General features: G+C 45.7%; 1 protein-coding gene across 1 annotated transcript; it reads right to left on the reverse strand.

The window, feature by feature from the left end:
• Nucleotides 1–3,301: 3,301 nt before the first annotated feature.
• On the reverse strand, nt 3,302–15,881 carry LOC127056003 (cytokine receptor-like factor 1). The gene is made up of 6 exons (XM_050963639.1): nt 15,542–15,881; nt 12,353–12,431; nt 10,580–10,700; nt 9,657–9,817; nt 5,464–5,612; nt 3,302–3,608 (listed from the first exon to the last, which is right to left on the reverse strand). The coding sequence occupies exons 2-6, from the start codon at nt 12,429–12,431 to the stop codon at nt 3,423–3,425; spliced, it is 696 nt and encodes a 231-aa protein (XP_050819596.1). The 5' UTR covers nt 15,542–15,881; the 3' UTR covers nt 3,302–3,422.
• Between the last annotated feature and the right edge of the window lie 1,991 nt (nt 15,882–17,872).

The raw sequence follows: 17,872 nt of genomic DNA on the forward strand, positions 1-17,872 counted from the left end.
CAGTGGAAAATACAGTAGGAAGATATATATATACACAGAGAACACGAAACAATGGGTGTTACCATACATACTCTAAGGAGAGTGATCAATTAAGGTGAGCTATTATCAGCAGGAGAGAAAAAGAACTGTTTATAGTGGTAATGAAAATGGCTCATTTCCAGCAATTGACAAGAACATGTGAGGAACTGTGGGTGGGGGGAATAAGAATGGGGAAATAATCCCTGCCACACACACACAGTTCCTCTCATGCTTATTTCCTCTGTGTGTGTGTGTGTGTGTGTGTGTGTGTGTGTGTGTGTACACGTACATATATGTTCCTACTGTATTTTCCACTGCATGTATCTGATGAAGTGGGCTGTAGCCCATGAAAGCTTATGCTCAAATAAATTTGCTGGTCTCTAAGGTGCCACAAGTATTCCCGTTCTTTTTGTGGACACAGACTAACACGGCTGTTACTCTGAAACCTGCCATAGAGAGTCTTCTTTTGAAAATCTTACGCTGCAGCTCTTCTTGGTATTTCTTGTTTTCCTCAAGAGTTGTCTTTCCCTGGCATGCGACCACACTATGATGTTGTCATAGTTACAGGGTAGTAAATGTTACAGGTAAGGTTACAAACCTGTTTCAGTTATGACCCTATTTTCACCTACCTTATAACTTTCAGAAAGATTCACTTTCTGAAAGATGTTACAGCACTAAAAGGATCTGAATATTTCAGAGATGAGTTAATAAAGGTACAGAAGGCCTTTGTATCCTTATTTCCACTGTAATATAAAATGAAGAATTAAAGGATATTACTGAAGGCTAAGGGGGTTGGTTTTTGAAAAATAAATCTCCAGATTTATGCTGTTCACTAACTGTAACGTCTCCGATATGTTGCTGATATAAAGGATTTTTGAGTTAATAGTAGCTGGCCAACAACTTTCAATTCATTGTTTGAGATGTGACACTCTTTTTTTCCAGTAATTAACAGCAAATCAGTTTCATTCCTTTTCTCAGGAGTTCTAGAGACACCGTAATGGTGACCTTTTTGGTTTTCTGGGCTGAGCACTGGAGCTAAGAGGGGTAACTAGAATGCATGGTGTGTTGCCAGTCTGAGGGTTAGCAATATGGAACCACTTGATAGGTAAAGTAATCACTTGCTGCCTTCTTCATCACTGAAGTGAAACTTGTCAGTTGGGCCAATTGTTCCCTTCTATGCAGCCAAACGTGTGCTTTGTCAAGCCCAGAGAATTGGTTTGTGTATTAATGCACTCTCTGCACCTTACACCATGCAGCACAGATCTGTTGTTTTAGATCCGGTGCCCCTTGTGTGCCTGGAGTTCGCTCATGGCTTGTTATGGCAATGTATTGACATCAGAAATAGAAAATCGTGAAACAGGGGAGTGCAAAACCTTTGTGTTAATGAAATTAAGGGTGGGTTGAATAGTGGAGTTGGAGTACACAGCTTTTCCCTAGAAAGATGGTGGTGTGGTTAAGGCACAGGCCCTTAACTCTGAAGACCTTAGTTCTGTTCCTGGGTCAACTAGAAAAACAAATAAATAAATGGAGATATACCTATCTTATAGAACTGGAAATGACCCCATCAAGTCCAGCCCCTGCCTTCACTAGCAGGACCAAGTACTGATTTTGCCCTAGTTCCCTAAGTGGCCTCCTCAATGGTTGAGCTCACAACCTGGATTTAGCAGGCCAGTGCTTAAACCACTGAGCTATCCCTCCCCCTGTATGACCTTAATCTCTCCATGACTTGGTTTATAATACTTCCCTGCCCCCCATAAGGTACTTGGTGACTAAGCTATCTATGCAGCAAAGAGTTCTGTGGCACCTTATAGACTAACAAACGTATTGGAGCATGAGTTTTTGTGGGTGAATACCCACTTCATTGGATATGGAAAGCAGGTATTCACCCACGAAAGCTCATGCTCCAATACGTTTGTTAGTCTGTAAGATGCCACAGGACTCTTTGCCGCTTTTACAGATCCAGACTAACACGGGCTACCCCTCTGATACTTAAGATGTCTATGTAGAAAGTACATGGTCAGCTTAGATCTTCCTCCTTCTGACTTATATGAATTGAGTACCATGTCCCTTGCTGTGTGTGTGTGTGTGTGGGGGATGATTACTTGTTCTGTTCATTCCCTTTGGGGTACCTGGAATCAGCCACTGTCAGGAGACAGGATATTGGGCTAGCTGGACCTTTGGTCTGACCCAGTATGGCCATTCTTATGTACTGTGTTTGGGGCTTCTGGATAACACTTTGAAAACTGAAGCCACAGATTCTCTGCATAGATTTCATGGCACGTTTTCATGACAGTAAAGGTTTACATTGGCCAAAATAAGCTGTCCACGCTATGTGCACATCATCTACCATGCTCTGCTCCAAAGGTGGCTGACTCTGCATGGCCTTGGATGTGTCTCTAGTTTGTAGGTGCTATATAAATGTAGCAATTTATTATGCTTTTATGTTCTTACACCTACTATTTGATGGGTTTGCCTCACATTTTAAATTCCAGTGTCACACAGTCAGGAGAGTTGAGACCTATGAGTCACTCATTCTCTCTTCCTCCAGGAATGTTTTATAAATTCCAGGTTTCCAAGCTAACCCGGTCACAAAAACAAATGATACCTTAGCACTCTCTTAAGCAGAGGTGTCAAACACCGAGCCCACTTGGTATATTCATGTGGCCTACACGGTATATTTAGATTCTGCAGAATCTCAGCTTTCTTTTTTAAAGGTGGTAAGTTTCTAGCCTTCATGGCTGAAGAAGAAGAAGAAGAATTAATAATAATAATAATAATAATTAATAATAATCTTCCAAACGTGAGCCGTGTGTAACTGCTGAGAATTATCCCTGAGCCTGCAGGCAGCCTGAAGCTATGGCTCTGAAAGCACAACTCCACCACCTTCAGTCTAACATGGGTTGTTTTTAACTTTCAAACTTAATGATGCTGCCTGACGTATCAGACTTAACTGTTTCGTCCCCGGACCCTGATTGTTTTATCACAGGGAATCTGGGAGTTGCTGCGGGAAGTGAAGAATATTTCCCAGCTCCAATTGCAACTCTGTAATTGTCAGTAAGGCCTTCTGGCTTGTAAAGAGGTCCCAGCTAGGTCTGGGCCTGGGAACTGGAGCTCACACAAATGGCTCAGCATTTACAGACCAAGCACACTCAGAGCGTTAGCACCTTCTTGCTAGCTAACAATAATACAAACGGCGCCTTAGCTTTTATGGTTTCTTTTATTTAGTAAGAAGCGGTACAAAATGTTTTCACAAAATGAATCACCAAAAAAATCTGTTCTTGGGACCCGATATTCACATGCCCTGTCTATTGCGATGCTGTTAACAAAGCACTGGCTGTAGGTCACTTCCCGAGGCAGCATGCTGGGCTAGATGAACCATTGCCTTGTGTGGTGAATCTTCTATTTCACTGTGCTTCACCTTGCACTGGTTGTGCTGTGGCTTGGCCAGAACTGACTATAACTGGGGTGCTCCAGTCACTCCAAAAGCCTTTCCCGTCCGAGTTCTTGCAGCGGACCGCCAGGATGTACACGGTGTCTGGCTTCACACCATAAACAGAGTAGCTGGTCTGCTCACCCACATCAGGCTCTTGCTAATACGGAGAAAGAGAAAAACATATTTAAATTATTTTCACTTCCCAAGAACAAGAGTAATTCCTTTGCTCCTTTATTCTTCAGTTAGGAGAAATAACTGAGAGGAAGAAAAATAATAATATTCAACACTCAGCATCTCCAATGCATTTTTACATTTACATCAAGTTATGCACACAACAAGGAAACTGAGGCACAGCAAAGTGACTGTCTCAAGGCTATAGAAGATATCAGTGTCAGCCCCAGGAGAAGAAAGAAGGAGGTCTTGGGACCCTGGACCAATAAACCACACCCTGGAAAGACACCTGTTTAAATAAATATGTTTCCTTTTTAAACAAATTTTGAATTATTCTCAAAAACCATTGTTTAGAATATTCCATGGTATATGGAATCCCAGTCTGTCTTAAAGAGGAGGTACTCATTAAAGAAAACAACTGCAATCTATAGACAGAAGGAAACAAACTTCCATGCAGCCTGAGTTCCAGCTTTGTCTCCTTTGTTTACCAGGGACCTCAACCTATCTGGAAATGTATAGCACACAGAGACATCTAGTGGCTAAATGTTATACTGCAAGTAAAATATCAATATGGAGCAACCACTTGGAAATCTACACCTACTCTAAAACAACAAGTATCTGGTGGCATCTTAAAGACTAATGGATTTATTCGGGCATAAGCTTTCGTGAGTAAAAAACCACTTCTTCTGAAACCATTTTTATTATCGTGTAGCTGTCACATTGGTTGTGCCTGCAGCTAATGCATTTGCAGGAAAAACTATTGAAGACTACTTAGGACAAAACCCAGGTCAGCAGGAGTGAGTCTGTCCAACGCTGCATAAGTAAGTGGAGCTCCACCAGCTTACAGGCTCCAAGACTCATGCAGTTTATAGCAGGGCTGCTCCAAACTACACTGGCTTGTAATAACTCAAGAGGGGCCGTTATGCCAGTGGAGATTGCTGGAGCACAGCATGCTCCGGCCACACCCCTGACACCTCCAAGACATGGCCTAGACCTGGCTGTGCTGAATCTCTGCCAGCCAAGGACTCGCCTATGCTGGAAGAATCTTTAGCTGCCCAGTTAAGGCAGCTTCCTGGCCCTTGATGCGGCCAGAGGGGCCAAAAGGGGTAGGAGAAGGGCAGAAATGGGTGGGAACAGGACAGTCTGGCCATGACATTTGGATCCTGAGCTGGGATAGTCTTTTCTTCTAAAAGAATCATAGACATCCGAGAGGGTTCAGCTTGTTAGTCCACCCTCCTGGCCAACGGCTATATTGTTTCCTAAAAGGGGCCTTTCTGTTCCGTCACTTTCAGTGCTCCTCCAGAGTGTATGTGTAACCCACACACCTCCTGGGTGTGGCATTCTGCGCCCTCTAGAGGCACCGAGATTGCTTAGAGATTAATGAGTCTGCTACAGCCTTAGCTAAGAGGCACCTGGCTTTTAGCTCATGCAGTAAAGGCTCATGCATTTAGCTCCAGAGGTCCCAGATTTAATCCCTCCCACCAATGACTGGGGTCTGTTGGTGTTACACATGGCCAATACTGAACTCGCACTAAGATACTGACCGCAGGGTCAGAGCCATCTCTGATGTAAGCCCAGTGAAGCCCATGGAGCTACAACAGGGATGACACAACTGCTTATTGTATTGCTTTACTTGTGACAGCTCATCTGCCGCTGTTGAACACCCTATCTTCTGAAAGTTCCTAGCCCACGTTCACGTTTCCCAGGCAGTGTGCAGACTTCTGTGGCACACGGTTCCTTGCAAACCAGGCATGGTTCCCCAGGGCTTTGGGAAGGAAAGCCCCATGCCTGTTACACTACAGACCAGCCCATTGGAAGCAAGGAAAGCAAAAGTGACTCACCTCCCATTTGCCACAGCCCTGTTCTTGGTACTGAAGCTCAAACACCAGTGGGAAATAGGAGGCTGCCACACCAAGTGGGTACCCCCATTCTAAGGATAGGTGGGTGCCAAATCCAGTGGCCTTCAGACCCTCTGGTGGTTCAGTTTTAGCTATTAAAAAAAAGAAGAAGAAGGTGAAAGGAGGGGCTAAACTCACATTGTGGGTACACGGGACATGGGTGGAGGGTTGGCTATGTGCCCATGTGTACGTGTGTGATCAGTGGTTTGTTCATGCTCCAGGGTAAAATTTTTGAAAGCGCCCGAGTGATTTAGATGGCTAGATCCCATTTCCAAGCGACTTATACACTCAGGAGCCTAAGGCCCATAGGTTTTCAATGAGACTTTGGTGCCTATGTCATTTTGAAAATGGGACTAGGCCCCAGATCCTCCAAGGTATTTAGGCACTACAATGAGCGTTAGGTGCCTAAATACCTTGGAGGATCTGGGCCTTGGCGCCTAAGTCATTTAGTTTTTTCTGAAGATTTTGCCCCTCGTCACAAGAGGAGGAAATCACTAAAACAGATTCATTAGTATCTTCCCCATAGCAAAGAGTAATGAATCTACAGTGGAAGAGGAAACTGCCATCTCAGCAGTCTGGACAGGGAGTGCCGCTCCCATTTGAATTTTGGCTAAAGCCGGCATTGTGAGTCTTGTTATCTAACAGCCAACTAAAGTTTCTGTTGGCTGGCAGCAATCAGTATAACAGCTCACCAGGAGCGCATGGCCACTAGTAGTAAAATTGCCCTATGTTCTCCTGTCTTAGCACTTGTGAACTAGATGTTCCTAAAATATCTGCCAGCAACGCTGCTCAACCTAGGAGTCCTGCCAGTGCAAGATTGGCTCTGAGGTTTTATGGGGATCCAAAGGAACTCCCCTCCTCCCAAGCCCAACCACTGAAAAAAACCAAGTGGTGGTGATGAGCACCACAAACCACATTGACTTCAGAGAGCTCTTCCCAGAATCTGGCCCCAGTGCCCTTAGTTACATAACTACACAAGGGTCTATAACTTCACTTCCCCCAAGCAAAACCCCGATTCAGGGATGCACTGAAGCACACGCTTAAGTGCTGCTTTCCTGAATCAGGCCACTTTTCTCCATCAGGCCAAAGTCTTCGAGGAAGTGGGGGAAATCCTGAGAAGTCACATTGGCCAATAGAAAAGAACTCTCCATGTTACTAAGAGTAAGTCTCACTGTGAAGAAAGTCTCTAACGTAATTCTAGGTACAATAGGGCAGAGAAGTATTACGACTGAGTAAACTACTGCGCGTGCTGCTCAATCTGGGGGTGATTTTCCTGCTCCTCGCAGTCTGTTGCGTGTGTGCTACAGTTGCTGGTTTCTGAAGCTGCCGCCTGGAGCATGCAAGGGCAGAGGCTGTTTGCTGAGGGATCAGAGGGGAGAGGTTTGTGTGTCAGGGGAAAGAACTCCTCCCTTGGGGGAGACAAACTGGTCTCAGTGCAGAAGTAACCAGGTCAGTCCCTGGATGGAAATATAAGAACGGCCATACATCCATATAAGAACTGGACTAACAATGGTCCAGCTAGCCCAGGAGCCCATTTTCCGACAGTGGCTGGTGCCAGATGCTTCAGTGGGAAGGAACAAAACAGGGCAATTTTTGAGGGATCCATCCTGTTGTCCAGTCCCAGCTTGTGGCAAAAAGAAAGACTCCGTTCCTATTGCACACTTGCTCCATGTGTGTGTGTGTGTGTGTGTGTGTGTGTGTGTGAGAGAGAGAGAGAGAGAGAAATTTGACTCCTATCGCACACTCACTTCATGTGTGTGGCTACTATTGCACACTTTGTGTGTGTGTGAGAGCGAGAGAGAGAGAGCTGCTACCCCTATGCACACTTTGTGTGTGTGTGTGTGTGAGAGAGAGAGAGAGAGAAAGAGAGGACTCTATTCCTATTGCACACACACTCTGTGTGAGAGAGAAAAACTCTACTCCTATTGCACACTTTGTGTGTGTGAGAGAGATTTGACACCTATCGCACAATCACTTTGTGTGTGTGACTACTATCACACCGTGTGTGTGTGAGAGAGAGAGAGAGAGAGAGACTACTCCTATTGCACACTCACTCTGTGTGTGTGTGTGTCATGCTCTCTCTCTCTTCCCCACATGCACAAACCTGGCATTGAATCAAGCAACAGCCACCAGCGGAGGAAAACGCTGAGCTGCTTCACTCTGCATCTGGGGGGATGGGTAACTCACGCTGCTGTAGGCTGAACAAGAGAAAAAAAGGCAGTTTATAGCGAGGAGAAGCTGGCAGCAAAGAGATGGGAGAGAGGGAAACTGGAGCCAATGTCGGGGCATTTTAACCACCACTGCCTTTGAAAGAGGCCCATTACATTCAGGGGCTGCCACCCACCCCCTGCTTGGGAGTTAACATGCTGCCCAAACAATATATATGGGAAGAAACAGCTCTAGTCATGGGCCTGTCGATGCAGCATATTTCTCAGTGTCAGGGGACTGGATTAGCACAAAGTAGTGTCCCGGCTGGGTCTTGCCTGTGTAGATGGGAACAGTCCATCTTAGAATCATGTTACAGTCCTTAGAAGACATGATTTAGACCCATCTACAACGTGGCTGGGGCATGCTGCGTTACATCCCGGTCCCCTGACACTGTTCAGAAGGGACTTCTATCAGACCATCACCCTGCTCTAGATGTTCAGAGGCACTAAGCTCACAGGTGTGACATGCTGACTTTCTAGAGTCTCATCCAGCTGAAATCTGACTCATCCTGGCCCTTCTCTACAGGACACGAGGGGATTAGTTTACTTACTGCTGTCTCTGTGGTCTGCCTCAAACACGAGGAAGGAAGGGCCTGGTTCTCTGACTCTGGAGCTGCTGCTGCATGTGAGGAGCTCCCCATCGACTTCAGGGGAAGCGGCTCACATGCAGGGGCTGCAGAACTGAGCCAGGAGCAAACAGCCCATTCACGCTGCAAGAGCCACTCAGCATCGAAATGGAACAGGGCAGGTTTTATGGCATCCAGCCAGAGTTAGAGAGATTGCAACTCCTGGGCCAATAATCCTCCGTTGTCCCAACCCCTCCCCTCCAAAAAGTATCTGCGCTGTGGGAACCATTGTGGGGAAGGGAAAATAAAAAAGTAAAGCGTAGCTGCAGCAGGGCAGGACTTGGGAGGCTGTGTTCAATCCAGCAGGCTGCCTGGAGGGATGGCGAGAGAGCAGATACCGGGCGAAGGCCAAGATAAAGCGAGTGGGATGCCTAGAAGTGTAAAAAGCCCTGTTAGGAAGGGGTCTGCCCCCGGATGGAATCACACGAGATAGGGGATGCGCAGAGGCTTTTCCCCCTGGCTCGATGCCCCCTCTCCTCTTCAGCACCAGAGACTATTGGAGCGACACTGTTGACTGAAGCTCCTTTGTTTATAATTAGAGGAGGGCCTGAGAGCAACCATGGGATCTGACTGTCCCTGGGTTTTTGTTCACATTGTGAACATTAAAAGCAGAGGGTGCTCTAGTGGGGGCTTTGTGGGCAAGTGGCCTGAGCAGGAAAAAAAGGTGGTGTTTTACCATGTGTTAGCTGGCGCGTATTAAAACCCCACCATGGACAAGGCAGTTGGTAGTTTTCATGTTAGCATGCTGAGGTTTGACCTGCTAACACATGTGAAAACTGAAAGCTGCCTTGTCCGCCCCAAGATTTTAACTCATGTTAATTATGATGGCTTAGCTAACGCATGGTAAAAACGCCTTTTTGCCAAGTGAAAACAAGGCCTAGGTGGTCAGGAATAGCCTGCCCCTCGCCTACATAACGGTACTTCTCCACAAAGGGTGTTTGAAAGCTTCAGTCATAACTATCCCTTGCGACACCAAGGTGAGGTTGTATTATTCCTACTTGATAGATGGGGAAACTGAGACCCAGGACGTTTGGTTTGTATATGGGCACAGAGGGAATCAATATCTCATTTTTTTCTGGCTCCCAGTCCTAGACTAAGACCGCTGGAGCACGACACCTTCCTCTAAGGGCTTGATCCAAGCCTATTAATGTCATTAAGAATCTCTCCATCCACTCTAGTGGGATCAGGGTCAGGACACAAATGCGAGTATTTGCTCTAATTTCCTCTCCGCCATAAATACAATTAAACAAAGAACCAACCACGCAAACACGCCCTGAAACGCATTCACGCACAGCCCACACACCAATGTCTTCAGTGTTAACAATCAGCTTCTCTGACATCTGGTTCCCAGCTTCCACCCAGATTTCATAGGTCAAGTACAGGCAGAGGTTGGTGCGGCTGAAATAGCAGGAGTTGGGGCCACTGGTGACATAGTCTTTGCATTCTTCGGCTTCTGTTATTCCCCTAAACCAAGTGAACAAAGAGTGAGGAGACCATCCCATCCAGAGGTCTCTATGCAGGAAGACATACAATGCCCTCCCAGTCCACCCTCCCCTGCATGCCCTCCCACTCCTTTTTAAAGCTGCATTTTTTCTGGGTTCACGCCTGAGGCATGTGGAAATCTCTAGGTAGTGAATTTTTCAACCCATCGCACTGCTGATGGAACATGCATGTGCTTTGCCAACTACTGGGATGTCCATTTGGATGACTGGAAAGGTGCACTTGGTGTGTCCAGCTGCAAACACCCCAGCGCCTTTTGCTGAAGTATGCAGTACGCTGTGCCCCAGGAGAGAGTAGTTAGATCAAAGGCCATCGCATTAGTGTGTATTATTTAGATACACACTTAACAAGTGCTGGTGCTACTTGTTTCTAACCACAGCATTCTAAAGGAATAATCTAGACACCCGCAATAACACCAAGAAGGCCAGTGCTGGAGAATTTATCTATATGGGTGGAAAGGTACTTAGACAATTGTTCTGATTCCCACCCCCCATCTGAGGGGACACTACAGTGCAGCTACTGTGCAACTAAAATACTGCAGCCCACACCACTCTGAATACATTAGAATAAAGAGAAAGAAGGGGAACTCCGTGCAGTGAATTGTATAATGTCAAAAAAAGAGCGTTACGTCCCCTTGCTGGATGCTGTGGAGTCTCCCATAAACATGCAGTAATTCAAGGATCATGTTTCATAGCTGGGATAAAGTTTTCACCCAGTTTTATTTACCTCATCTTATATCTGAGGTGGACTGTTGTATTGGATGCAGCACCATCCTGTGGAGTCCAATAGCATGACATGCACTTTGGATAAAGCACTAAGCACCGCAAGTGGAAGGCAGCAGAGGCTCCTAGAGATTGCAAGGGGAGAACAGAGTGATATATCATCAAACAGATCGATGGCCTTTTTCATTATGCCACTGGAACTAGGGAGCATCTTGCTGGTAATCTTCAGAATGCTCTATGCAGGGAGGAGTTAACATTCAAAAAAGCCACAATAATCTTACTGCACTTTATCTTGCATATCCCCCGAATGCACATCTATACCCATAGGGGGAACATTGCCTTTTTATACAGCCTAAACAGGAGATCTTCTCCGCCTAGCCTTCATCACAGCCAGGCTGGTTTCACCTCCAGCCTCTAGTTAGGAGTGATAATTCTAAGACTCTATTTACAGGGGCTTATAATTTAGCTGTAAAATTTACTCCAGGCTGGACCTTGGCAGGCACAGTCTCCACAAGGGGTTTGTTTTGTTCAAACTCTGCAAGCAAACATCTGTTTACCCATCTTGATGGATAAGAGTACAAAAAAAGTATCACTCCGGCAGTTTTTCAGCTATGCTTAAAACAAACATTTGATGTACTTACTTTTGTGCAGGCCCTCCAGCCATACAATGGAAAAGTAACATTTGCTTTCTGGGGTAGGAGGAAGCCAATGAAAGCCACAAAACTATTTTATTTAGCAATGTGGCTTTCAGCATATGCATGCTATGTTTTTCTTCTCCCAGTGACTGTGAACACCTGGATTAAGGCCTTGGGCCTTCAATCACATATTGCTATTTTAGGAACTCTGACCTCCCTTTGAACATTGCTGAACCTCAGGTAACAGAAACAGCTGCTGATACCCAGCTTCATCTGCCTTGCCCTCCTATGGCCCAGAACTCTTTCTACCTGCCCTCCTGGGTACCCAAAGCCCCACCCCTCCCTTCCTTCCCCTTCCCCAGCAGCAACCTCCAAGCCAGCTGGCAGAAGTGGGGAGACAAAGGGATGGAGAAGTCTCTGTGTGCTGAAGACTGTAGCTTTGACCCTGCAAGTCCTTGCCCATCATGCAGCAGGGTGGTGTGCTCCAGCGCAAATGGAAGCTACGTGTCTGGGCAAGTCAGGTTGAGTACTAGGCATACTGCATAGTAGCAAGCTGCAACCCCCTGGTGTGCTTGCTCCTTTACTTATACACACGCAGGGTAAAGGAAGGGCAGGCTGTGGTAAGAGACCTGGGTCAAAGTGTCAGTCCCATCATGCTAATCAGCTGCTGAACTGCACGTTTCCCTCTCTGGCTTTGCTCCTGCTGTTAGGTAGGATAACATGGCAGCTGCACAGTGCACTGAGTCATCCAGGATCGGACTCCCCCACACTGTCTGCCCTGGTCATCGCTTTTCACCTTCTGTTTATAGACACAACACCCCATAACTGCCCTGTGCCAGGATCAAGCCCTCTGTCACTAGCAAGACTTCACTGAATGTTACCTGCACTCAGATTTAGCATCTGACACGATGTTGTAAGTCTTCAGGGGCAGGGCTGTGTTTGTGCAGCACCTAGCACTATGGGGCCGGGTCTATGATTGGGCTCCCTAGACGTGGCTGCAATACAAAAATAATGGAATGATCACAGCCCTATGATGAAACTGATCTCAATTGCAAGCAGCAGGAAGTATCACCAATGGGTAATAGCAGTGAATTCACCTCTCTTTGTTTCTCAGTTTACAGTGCATAGATCTTGTATTTTACCTTTCGGTGCCAGGTGCCTGCCAGAGATCCTCATTATTACAGCCCAGATGAGGAAGTAGTAGTTAAGCATCCCTGCCATCTGGGGAAACATAATGGATTGAGCATATGGACAATTAAAAATGCAATGATATATTGAGAGGTCTGTCTCTAGCTTATTTTAAACATTCAGGGCTTCAGCTTCCTGATGCTACCATGCATTGGAAGAAGCAAGCGCCTCTTCCTCCCCTCTGTGATTTGGTACATGATGTGTGAAAAGAAAAACATGCCCCTCAGCCCAAACGCAAGGACCGGCTAGGATTTGGTGGCTCACTCACAGGTAACTGACACGTTGGATGGGATCAGATGTTACCCTGACACCTGTCGAGGGCTTAGATGGAGAACTAGTGTGGGTGGTGATGGCCTCTCCCTTATGGTAGTGAAAGGCATTCTCTTTGTTTGAGCAACTGGCCCTTTAAACTGTGGCCTGCGGGGGGCTGGGAGTTAGGACTGCTAGAGTCTGCTCCCAGCTCTAAAAATGACTTGTGATATGCCCTTGGGAAGCCCCTTCATTGCTCTGGTCACTCCTCTTCAACAATGGTTGTACTGGTACTGGGGTGATGGGAGGCACCATTGATGATTGCTTTACAGGGCATTGAGATGCCCAGCCAAAAGGCACTCCCTGACTGTACACAGGATAATGGAGCATGAGTTATGTTTATTGAGCAGAAAATTGAGGCCTCCTAACAGTGCCAAGGTTCAGCCATGTCACGGTAAAGGGGGGATTGAGTTCGCAGGGGATGGAGCTCTCCATAGATGAAATACTGTGCAGGGTTTTCCTCTCTTTAGTTGCTAGATATGTTCTTTGTGAGCAATGAGTTCCACAGGTTAATGTGTACAGTGATCCAGCTGCTGCTGCATTGCGCTCATTTCACCAGGCTTCTGACCGGAGTTGGAAACGAGAGCAGATTGGCTGGACATGTCCCATAGGCCCTCTCAGTGTTAGAGCTGGAGCTGTGCTAGCAACAGTCTTGTCCAGAAAGCCAGCAGGTTGTAGCAGGCTTTCCCAGAGCAGTCTGCATAGGGGATTTTATGCTGACATCTGTGCTGCTCAGCCTACGCTTTGGACAAAGCCTCAGGTCTATTGCAGCACATTATTTATGTGGCAGGGACCCTGGAATCATGTGGCATTGGCCTTCCCTGCTCCCAGGGCTTCTCCCTCACTGTCTCCTCCCTGCTCAGTTCCAATCAGTGCAAGGGTTTAGAATTTAGACTAGTGAAAATTCATCTTAAGATAAATATTGGCCTGGGGAAAAACTGCTTGGCCTTTTTAACATTTACAGTTACATAGAACTAGATGTTTATCCGTTCAAGGCATATTCTATGTATGGAAATCATTGGTTTGTATATATTAATTTCTAATGGGCAAGGATTATCCCGTAATCTGATCTAATTGACAGAGCTCATAGGCACTGCCTAGCGCTCTGACAGCATAGGATTTAAAGACAGGAACTCCTCTAGTATAATCCTGGCACTCTCTCTGTGTCCTTAGGCAAGTCACAGCACTTTTCTGCCTCAGTTTCCCCTCTTATAAAATGAAGCTAATACCTGCCTATGCACCTCATGGGGATGTTGTGTGGGTTAATGTCTGTAAAAGGCCTTGAAGATGAACCAGTGTATCTGCACCAGTGCGAGAACGGCTTTTAAATATGTGTTTAAACATGCTTTTTTAACAATGGAGCCATCCCATGCTTGATTTGCCATTGATGAACTTGCTTGTACCAGGGGAGCTCACAGGAGTGGGGCTCATAAATAATCAATGACAGCGTAACTGAAATGGTGAATAATACTAATGGGGTGGATGGGAGTCCACGACATGGCACTTATCCTGTACAGTGGGCCAAATTCCAGGCTTAATGACACTCCATGGGCTGGGTTATAAATGGAGGACCCCTGCTCCACTCATCCACAGCAGATTTCCCATGCATAGCAGAGAGAGATTAGCACTAAGACCAAGGGGCAAATACAGCCTGGTAGTAGGAACTGAATTTTTAGTTGTAAGTTGTTAAGTCCCTTGACCATATTCAGCATCATTTGATGGAAAAATATGCCCCATGCAAGACCACTGCTGCCCTGGTCTTTGTTGCTCCTCTAACTTCATCCTCCCTTCTGTTTCTCCTTCCCTTTCACCCCTTGTCTTTCTCCTCCTCTCTTCCCTCTGCAGTTCCTTCCCTGCAACAACTCCCAATTCCCACCCCTCGGCTCATTCTATCTGCTAAAAGAAACAGCAGTGAAATAGTTAATATTGACATTGAAGTGTCATCATTGAGCTTCGGAGTCAACAAACCAGTAAGCCTAATGAGGGACAGGAGAGTCAACAGGAGAGCTACTGTTTAGGCTGCCTGAAGACAGAGGCAGACATTCCTGCATCAGTTACCCTCAGTTCTTCCCAACCAGGAATGAAATGGAAAAATTAGATTCTGCAGGCCACAAATACCTCAGGTGGGCTGGGTGTCCTCCCTTCCCTATGCACTGTTGTTCTTCAGTGACCTGAAGAGGAGTTCGGAGTAAGCCCAAACGCTTGTCTCTCACCAACAGAAGCTGGTCCAATAAAAGAGATTATCACACCCTCCTTGTCTCTCTAATATCCCTGTCCTACCTCCTAAATGGATAGTCACAAGTATGTCCTTAAGCATCATCCAAATGCATAGGGCTTTATGGGAACATGCAGCGCACAGCTGGTTAATAATGTTTTATCGCCATCTAGTGTGGTTCTGATCCTGCAAATTGTTCAGCCACAGGATTCCCAGTGAGACAGTGAGCATTCTGTGCATGGAGAGCTTGCAGGACCAGGCTCTTAATGGAGAATACTTTTGAAGTCTTTTAAAAAAGAAATTAAAGCTACTGTCTAGTGCCCTGTTGCAACTCATGTGGAATGTCTTAACTCTGTACTTCCTGGCTGACCTGAGTAATTGGCAGAGGATAAAGCTCTCATTGGGCAACACGGCCTTGGGAAAATCACTTGTAAATACCTGTCATTTGGTGGCCCCTACTAAATTCCAAAGCCAAATTATTTAGCTAGGGATAAAAGTCAGCCCTGGCAAGGCTGCTTTAGCTGTAACCAGAAGAGGATGAACTCATCTCTTCTCCCTGCCATTCAGTTCAAGAAGCATCAGAATGGAAAGCAATAACAGGAAAGAATCTCTTACATACCTCAGCAGAAGGTCTCCAGTCTCCGTTCACTTGTTGCAATGAGTCTATATTCACCCGGCAGGTTAGCGTTGGCTCAGGACTATTGGTGGGTTGGGTTTAATTGCGGGGGTGGGGTGGGAAACAAACATCTTCTCCAGACTATTTTTGGTACCTGCTTTATACCAAATTTCCTCTTTAAAAAGGGAACAATGTTGTTTCAGAGGAAACCAGTTTGCCCAGAGTCATTCTCATGAAGAGTGGCACCTGTGAGGTTCTCTTGGGTCTTTTCATCTACAGGACTTCCCCTTGTTAGAACAAAGACTTGCGGAGAGTCCCTGGTTTTAGGAAGTGCCTAGCTGGCACTCTGGCTACTCCACTTCCACACAACTGCTATAAAACAAAACCAGAAGTAGAAAAGGTCCAGCAATTTACAGGAATTACACTGTAAGTCTAGTGCATTAACCCCCGGTGTCACAGATGCCACTTGCTGAGGGTCTCCTAACAGGGAGTGTTACTAGCCAGGTAATTTGACTTGGCGGGAAAAGGGATGATTATGCCTGGCTTTCCCTTCAGGGGTGTCAAATTGATTGCATGGAGTGGCTTGAATTCCTCATCTAGTCATGGCCCATAAACGGAAGCATAAAATTGGGACTCCATACCCACCTCCATCCACAGCAGAACATCTACTGATGTCAGTAGGAGGTTTGATCAAGGAGGGAATCAGGTCTTTATAAAGTAACTAAATGTTTAGATATTTTTAAAGTATTCCATTGCCACATTCACTATCACTCAGTGGGAAAGCATACTCTTGGATGGGCCCACTGCTATTTCTGCTCTTGATTTTTTTTCTTCCTTCCCCAGCCTCCTTTCTGTCTCTCTCTATTCTTCTCTCTGCATTTCCTTCCCTCCTTCCACTCCCCATTCCAACTCCCCGACCCCTGGTATTTTCTCCCATCCTCAATGTTATCAGTAACACAGTTGTTAATGTTGACATGAGACGGTCATCATTTTAGTGGACACTCCAATGGGATTAATAGGAGGCAGAGAAGTTCATGTGTCTGAGAAACGTTCTTTCAGACTGACTGCAGAATCAGGCAGGCAATGTGACATCACTTTACCCTTGGTTTGCATTTGGAAGGTTTCCTTCATAAGCGTGAGGAATTTTTTTATTTTAGTTTAAATGAAAGCTGAGATTCTGCCCAGTCTGAAAGTGTTATGGAAACCACATGAACACATCAGGTGGGTTGAGTCTGACCCACCAGCTGCATGTTTGATGCATGTGTTGCACTTGAACTTAAAAGTCTGGTTCTACTCTGAAAAGCGACGCTATAAAAGGCCATTAACGGGGCTCCACATATATTGTCAAATGTGTTCAATTTACAGATAAAAATAATTTTTTTCTAACTGCAGCCCTGGAAAGTCACTCTAGCCAAGCTGGGTTATTTTCCCCTCTCCTGCCTATCACCACAGTGCATAAAGGTGCTATAAGCCAAGTTAGAGATCCACCCGGGGGTATATCAACTCATTGAGATAAGTGCCTAGTTTTACAACAGGCTACATAAAAAGCACTAGCAAAGTCAGTACAAACTAGAATTTGTTTATACTGCTCTGTATATTATACACTGAACTGTAAGTACAATATTTATATTCGAATTGTTTTATAATTATAATGGTAAAAAGGAGAAAGTCAGTAATTTTTCAGTAATAGCATGCTGTGACACTTTTGTATTTTTATGTCTGATTTTGTAAGTTTTTAAATGAGGTGAAACTTGTGTGTACACAAGACAAAGTCAGATTCTTAAAAGGAGTACAGTAGTCTGGAAAGATTAAGAGCCACTGGTTTTCAACAAGAAAACAGCTCACTTTCCCTTAAGTGGGTAACTTTAAGTAAAAACAGAAGTGGAGCTGATTCTGAGTATACTCAGGGTGCAAGTCTTCTGGCAGCAAAGGGGCCATTTGTACACAGGCAGTTCTCTGGGTAGAACTGCACTTTGTATTGCCTAAAATAATCTTTAAAGAAAAAAACACGGCTTAGGCACCCTAGAGACAGTACTGTCTCGAGTCTCACTTTCACTGCCTCAGCAAAGAAGAGTTTGGGGCCTCCCTGCACTTTCTATTAGATCTTTGCTCACCTTGCAAAACCGCCATACAGTTCAACACAACTTGGCCAGGTTGGGCCAAGGCCTGGAGCCCAAGTAGAGTATCAACACAGTTGCGTGGGAAAATGCTCTCTCCATGGTTGGAAGTTCCAAACGTTTGTGATTTCAAGTTGCATGCACACATCGAACAGAGAGAGTAAAACTGACCTGAATCAAAAATGGAGCAGGAAACCAGGACACGGCCTTTCTGGAA

This window comes from Gopherus flavomarginatus, chromosome 7 (genome assembly GCF_025201925.1).
Source record: "Gopherus flavomarginatus isolate rGopFla2 chromosome 7, rGopFla2.mat.asm, whole genome shotgun sequence".
NCBI classification, from domain to species: domain Eukaryota; kingdom Metazoa; phylum Chordata; order Testudines; family Testudinidae; genus Gopherus; species Gopherus flavomarginatus.

Coding starts and splice junctions, on each gene's coding strand:
- LOC127056003 (XM_050963639.1), bottom strand. CDS start 12,431: ATGGCAGGGATGCTTAACTACTACTTCCTCATCTGGGCTGTAATAATG. Junction 9,818..10,579: donor CACCTCAGATATAAGATGAG/GTAAATAAAACT, acceptor CACTTGGTTTAG/GGGAATAACAGAAGCCGAAG. Junction 5,613..9,656: donor TGTTAACACTGAAGACATTG/GTGTGTGGGCTG, acceptor TTTTTTTAATAG/CTAAAACTGAACCACCAGAG.